The sequence below is a fragment of the Chaetura pelagica genome, unplaced genomic scaffold, assembly GCF_000747805.2.
Source record: "Chaetura pelagica isolate M959 unplaced genomic scaffold, ChaPel_1.0 scaffold246, whole genome shotgun sequence".
Taxonomy (NCBI): domain Eukaryota; kingdom Metazoa; phylum Chordata; class Aves; order Apodiformes; family Apodidae; genus Chaetura; species Chaetura pelagica.
In genome coordinates this window covers 1,581,057-1,587,235 of record NW_009953647.1, presented here as the reverse complement: position 1 = coordinate 1,587,235, position 6,179 = coordinate 1,581,057, and the positions used below count along the sequence as shown (strand labels likewise).

Sequence of the window (6,179 nt, the reverse complement as noted above, 5' to 3'; positions counted from 1 at the left end):
ACAAACCCTTCCAGATACATATGCCTGCTTATAAAGTCCTTTAAACCGTCATTAGTGTCCCCGTCTCCAAATAGAGATCTGGAAGTCTGAGTGGAAATGCAGATTTTATTTATAGTCCTGGTGCCCTTTTTCAGCCACGATACATAAATCCATGGAGCAAGAGCACTTCATCTCTACCTGCTCATGGTACAACATTGCTTTCCTGTTGGGCTGGAGTGGAGGGTCAGCATTGCTCCTGAACTCACCCTCTCCTCAGACGTCCTCTCCAGTCTTTGGGCCAGAGGGCACTTGCTGAGGGTCAGGTGCTTTGGTTTCATGTTTTAGGAGATTACTTTATATGTTTTTTTCTCCTGATAGCACAGAGGGTTCCCTATCAGGTTGCCCTATGCTGCACTGTCAGTGGAAGTCCTTAAAAAAAAAATTAAAAAAAAATCAGTTGTAGCTGGATCCAAACAGTTGAACCTCATGATCTAGTTTCCCAAAAGCACAAGGCTGGCTTAGAAAGTTAGGTATTTAAAATAATAATAATTAAGAAAGAAAAAAAGACTGCATAGTTTTTGCATTAAGTTCTGATTTGAGGAATTACTAGGGATACTCCAGTTGCAATTTCAAACTTTTCTTCATAATCATGAGAGTAAGAAATGTAGTTTTTTGTGACAGGAAAGCAGGGGAAGAGCTTGCCTCCAGCAGCTAGGAAAGCACCACATATTGCGAGACTGTGGTTTAAAAAGTGATACGTGGACAGCCAAAAGTTGCCTTTATTCCAGATTTGCTGGTATTTTTCAGCAATCCTAGACCCCCAGACCTGACTTGCCAGTATTTCCTATGTTAGCAGTGCATGAACTGGCATTCTTTTTCTTGGAACTTGGAGCCAGGACAGAGCTGGGCTGCCCGCTGACCCACCACTCTGTCCACTTCTCATTCCTCTGCTTTTTGCAGCGAGTCCTTGTTCTAAAAATGTTCAGCTTGTCTAGAGACTTGTTTGGAATCTGTGCTCCTTTGCAGCTATAGTTCCTGGAACTTTGTTCCCTGTCAGGGTCCCTTCTTATTTTCCTGCCCTGGTGGCTGTCAATGGGGATATGGGCTGGAGCAGTTCTAAAGCTTGATGGAAGCGAGAAGAAAAAGGATTGTGTTCTGGCCACCTGCATATTAGAGGCTTCCCCTTGGCCAGTGGGACCCCAGTTCTGCTGCACTCCCTTTGCCCTTCCCAGACTTCTCCCTGGTGGATTGGGCAGTGTCCAGCACAGCAGGCCTTGGGTGGGAGGGTGACTTGCTCAGCCAGGATGAGGGGAATGAGCAGTTTATTGCTGGTTGCCACTGGATACTGATACCTGAGTACTGATACTACGTGCAGCAGCGACACTGCCCAGATTATGGATGGAGCATTTCTTAAAACAATCAGTGGTTTTGGATTTCTCCAGGAAGTGTTCATAGCAATCTTTTGGGGGCTGCAGCATTCCCACTGTGCCTGTTGAGCCCTTTTTTCTGGTGAAACTTATCCCTGGGTGTTGGGAAAACAGGGCTTGTATCAAAAACTGGAAAAGCAATAACTGGAAGGAACGTTGTGAGGACAGATATGGTACATTTTACCAAAAAAAAAAGGTTTTTTTAAAAATTTACATATTTTTTTTCTTTCTCTTGATGTACCAAACTATTTTTATGCAAAGACTAGCCTTGAAACCAGGGCTCTCAGATACTGCAGGCAGACCATGGAGGGATTCAGTATGGCTTGGTGGGTTTGCTACCCCAGTGACATGCTCTGTGGAAGCCATGGAGCTGCCTGCACATACATCCTAAAAAACAACCCTCACGATTCAAATCTTAAAAATATACAAGAACAGCCCTCAGGCAGTGGTGTCCTGCCTAAAAGCCCCACCTAATTTCCCCTCTGAACTACATACTGTTCTATAAGTAGTTCTGCCAGCTGTTGAAACTAGAAGTGTTTCTTTCCTTGAAACCAGACACCAAGTGGTGGTTAATTACCACATCCCAAATTGGCACAGATTAATGCAGCTTCACTGAAGCCAATGAAGCTTCACAGAATTATTCCTGCTGTGGCTCTGAGTCATTAATAGGTATAATTATGTCTATTTTTATGCTCTCCAAGTTACTTTGTTAGATTACAAAGTCAATTATCAGCCCAAATCTGTTTTTTCTAGCTAGAAAAAAACTTGTCTCTGCTGCAGTAAATTATTGTGCTGAGTTTTTCTTACGCTTCTTTCACTGATCAGCAAGTTTAGCCGCATGAGAGCTGGTCTCACAACCCCAGGAATGGGGCTACAGCCAAGTGGGAGTGGTACCAAATTTGCCTCTTGGCATGTACAAAGGCAGTGTTACAAGTATACATATCTGTGTGTGTACATATATATACACACTGCTTTATATCCTGCAATATCTATATACGTACATGAAGTAGTTGCTTCTGAGCAGTCTTTGGATGTTTAATTGAAGTGGAAAATTCTGTAGTTAGGATTTTCTTGATGCTTGGAGTAGTGGAGCATTAGAGAAGAGATGGCTGTGGAGATAAGTGAACTGAGCAATCAGAGCTGTAACCTGAGGAGTGGAGTCAAAATAGCTAGAGCCAGGACCTAAATGGCTACAGAACTAAAATTATGGAGTGTTTTGGAAGTACTGGGTTTGGATGCTGTCAGTTAGAAAAATTGGTGTGGAATAATAACTTTCCCCCTAAAATGCACTCACCTACCAGGGAGTCAGATGCTTTTACTGTAGTATCACCTCCACTGTCCCTGCATGAGTTTTACAGCCCAATACTGAATCCCTCCTCAGCCCTGTTTGAAGCAGAGGTCTTGAGCAGCAGCAGCCTGTGCTACTACCTCTATTACAAGTAGCATCCTCTGACCTCCAGCAGCAATGAGACTGCTTGTGGCTGCTTCAAAGGACTACTGGTGCTCTCCAGTTGCTCTGTCATGTGTAGCCATCCATGTGCCTTGCACTGTCTTAGAGATTGGTTTAACAGGGAGGTGGTTAAGACAGTGGATGCAATGGACTATGTCTCACCTGTTAAGCTTTTTACTTTTCTTCTGCTAAAAAAACTCCCAAACAAAACACTTGCCTGGTAGATTAAGAACTAACTGCTTTAAAATTGGCCTTATTAAGATCACACCCAGGATATGCAGTCCCAAGACACTGTAGTTTAGGGCCAGATTGTATACCCGTGTGCATGCAAAACAAATTAAGTGCAACAAAAGAAATTTTATATCAAAATAGTTTATTAAAAACAGTAATATACTTCACTGAAGCTTGCTGTCCTCAAGACAGAATTATGATGTTATTGCAGCATTCAACACAATCATAATCCAGATATAAATATAATACTGTACAGCTCCTGTTCGCCTTGGCCAAGTTTTGCCTTCAGCTCAGTCTGGCCTCAAGCAGACCCACTGACACAACCCAGTCCTGCATACTTTAGCTGCAGAACCTGTTCCTCTGGGAACAGAGTTATATCCCTGCCTCACTTCAGGCTGCACAGTGGTGTTACTGTTTGGAAGCTGTTGCACAGAAACCAACGCATCTCTTTGCAGCTGGAGGCAGTTTACAGAACCAGTGAGAACACTGAGTGGCTGACAATGGCAACACTGGTTGATGTTTAGGAAAAATAAATACGTGAGCAACTACTTAAGTTGCCAGCACAGTGCAACTGCACAGAACAGCTTCTGTTTACAAGAAAGAAGCTCTGTTCCGCCCTGCTGCATCGCCACCTCAGCCACGACAGAAGGACTCGCACCGCGCGGTTTCATCTAACTCATGGAGTCCCTCTCACTGCAGTCCTGCAGGGCAGCGGTGGCCAACAGTTGGCTGGCACGGCCCTGCCACCCCCTCTGACTGCCCTCCAACAGCACCAGCATCACTCTTTGCCATCAGCTTGGCACCAAAGTCAGTGTGTGTCCTTGCACAGCAAACAGACTGAGCACTCGGTATCTCAGCCTTTCAGTAAGGACGCTGCCATGAGCTGTGGGTGGCTTCCTCACCAGCTGGGAGGCTTCTTATCACTCTCCTCCATTGCTCATGTCCCCTGGGCAGCTCTGGTGATGGGTGTCTTCTTGCACAGCTCCTGATAGAATTCAGACTCCAAAAATCGTGGGTATGAGTTATTCTCCATTAAGCTGTAAACTCTCTTCTGTGCTGCACTGAAGCAGGTGTGTGTGGCTTCTTGAATGTTCTGAGCAATCATGTTCTTGGTTTGGAAGTCTATGTTTATCTGAAATGGAAGAAAATCCGACAGTTACTTTGGAGAACTGAATTCAAGAAAGTACATGCAACGTAAAATTTCTGAAGAGGTCAAAGGCAAAACCCTATTATTACAGGGTCAAAATAATTAAGTTTCCATTAAGAAAATTCTTCCTTTATACAAACCCCAAGGTAAATCAGATATACTGCCTATCAGTGCTAAACTCAAATATGTTACAGGTGTTAAATGTGGCTGTTGACTTTTCCTGGAAAGATGGAAATTCTAAAATACTGCTTGTGCCATTTTACAGCTTGGTAAAAAGGCAGTTAGGGAGAGAGGCACATTCATGCTCAGATATTAACAATGCAGTTTGGAATCTGTATCTTAAAGCCAGTTTAGAGAAATAAAGAAAAGCTGTAAGAACTCAGAGAACAGGGGATTTGCATTTAAATAGGTTTTCTTTACCTCTTTGGGAGCTTCCTTTTCAATGAAGTCGTTGTATATTTTTCTTGCTTTTGATGTCAGCTTCTGGGGTGACTTGGTTTTCTTGAAGTCCTCACAGGCCAACCAGAACTCAATGTTCTCTTCACAGAACTCAGATTTCAGAAAAGCTCGGAAAGCAGCAAGACCATCTAGGGAAACAAAGAAAAATACACATCCATTACTATTTCAGGAATCCTGAATTTATCCACTAGTCAAATCTGTTTCTACCAAAATGTTTTGCTGTAGTTTTGATCTGGTTCTTTTAGGGATATCATAGCAATATAAAAAAAAAAAATCCACATTTATGTATGCAAACAAATTAACACTAACAGCTTGGCAGGCTTCACTTTGAGTCACTCATTTTTTAGGGAAATGCAGAAAATGAAAGTCACTTATAGTCAGCATGTTCCCTTTCGTGATGCCTGCAGGTATCTTAAAAAACCCTCTCTCTAGATGGCATCTCCTCTGTTAATCTTTGCACCAGAGTAAATATTTATGACTGGGCAACAAACCTCTGGAATATTTTTTTGCAGTGGAAAGGATGACTCAAGTTCAAAGAGTAAATGGTAATATTCTTCCTTAGTCTTTTGGCGTTGCTGTCTAGTGCTTTTCCTTTGCCTTTCACTGCAGAGCTACAGTAAAACCCTGAGATCACTGAACTTCTGTGTTGCAGAATCGTTCCCAAGTTATTTGAATGCATTTGTCTTGGTTAAGCAGTAAGCTCAGTCAACAAATGCTCTTCTCCCATATGGAAAGCCAGGCTGATAGGTATAACTACAAGGGCTACAGAAAAATTTCCACTACAATGAGTAGAGTATTCTTGATGTTTTAATGTTACTTGAGCATATTTTTTTTTTTAAAAGAGCACTTCTGTAAATTCTGGCTTTAAGCAGTTTAAAGCATTTAACTTTCAAAACCAGAATCAAAGCTATTTACATTAGAAAGGTACAATTCTGACATGAAAGGAAGCAACCTCCTGCAGACATATGAACTTCACCACTCCTTGGCTCTTGAATGTTACTTTTTGAAGACAAACTTACATTTATTAGCAAGAAGTTCATCAAAGGCTTCTGACCACAGCTGGGCTTCTTCAGGGGAAGGTCTGCAGAAAGAGATGGAGAATATTAGACTCCATTGCTTTATTGCTTTTAATAAAACACTTGAGTTATTTAAACAAAGTCTCTTTCTCATAACTCACCTGAAGTAGGTGCGGTGTTTTCCCACTTTCTTAGATTTCATTTTAGTAGAATTGGAAGAGTTCTGCAGGAAATAGCTCAGTCTCGTTTTCCAATCTTTAATGCTGGAAGAACAAAGAAGACGCACGTTCAAAATGACAATTCAAAAGGCTCTAGACACCAGCCTCTTTACTGCCAAAAGTTTTCCAGACACTGTTTTGCCAGTTCTGCACCTGGAGAGCGACCCAGAGGATCTAAGGGCACGAAACCCCAAGGCCCGGTGCCAGCCAAGGCACAGCGGCAGGGAGCAGAGGCGGGCGAGCTGCTCTGCT

The 6,179-nt window shown here is 42.6% G+C and overlaps 1 protein-coding gene across 1 annotated transcript in view; it reads right to left on the bottom strand.

Moving 5' to 3' along the window:
* Nucleotides 1-4,024: 4,024 nt before the first annotated feature.
* Nucleotides 4,025-6,179, bottom strand: part of RGS2 (regulator of G-protein signaling 2) — a 7,789-nt gene continuing 5,634 nt past the window's right edge. Inside the window, exons 3-6 of the mRNA XM_009999930.1 lie at nucleotides 5,871-5,972; nucleotides 5,713-5,774; nucleotides 4,655-4,821; nucleotides 4,025-4,219 (exon numbers count right to left, since the gene is read on the bottom strand). Coding sequence (XP_009998232.1) covers nucleotides 4,025-4,219; nucleotides 4,655-4,821; nucleotides 5,713-5,774; nucleotides 5,871-5,972 — 526 coding nt within the window. The remainder of the gene's footprint in view (nucleotides 4,220-4,654; nucleotides 4,822-5,712; nucleotides 5,775-5,870; nucleotides 5,973-6,179) is intronic.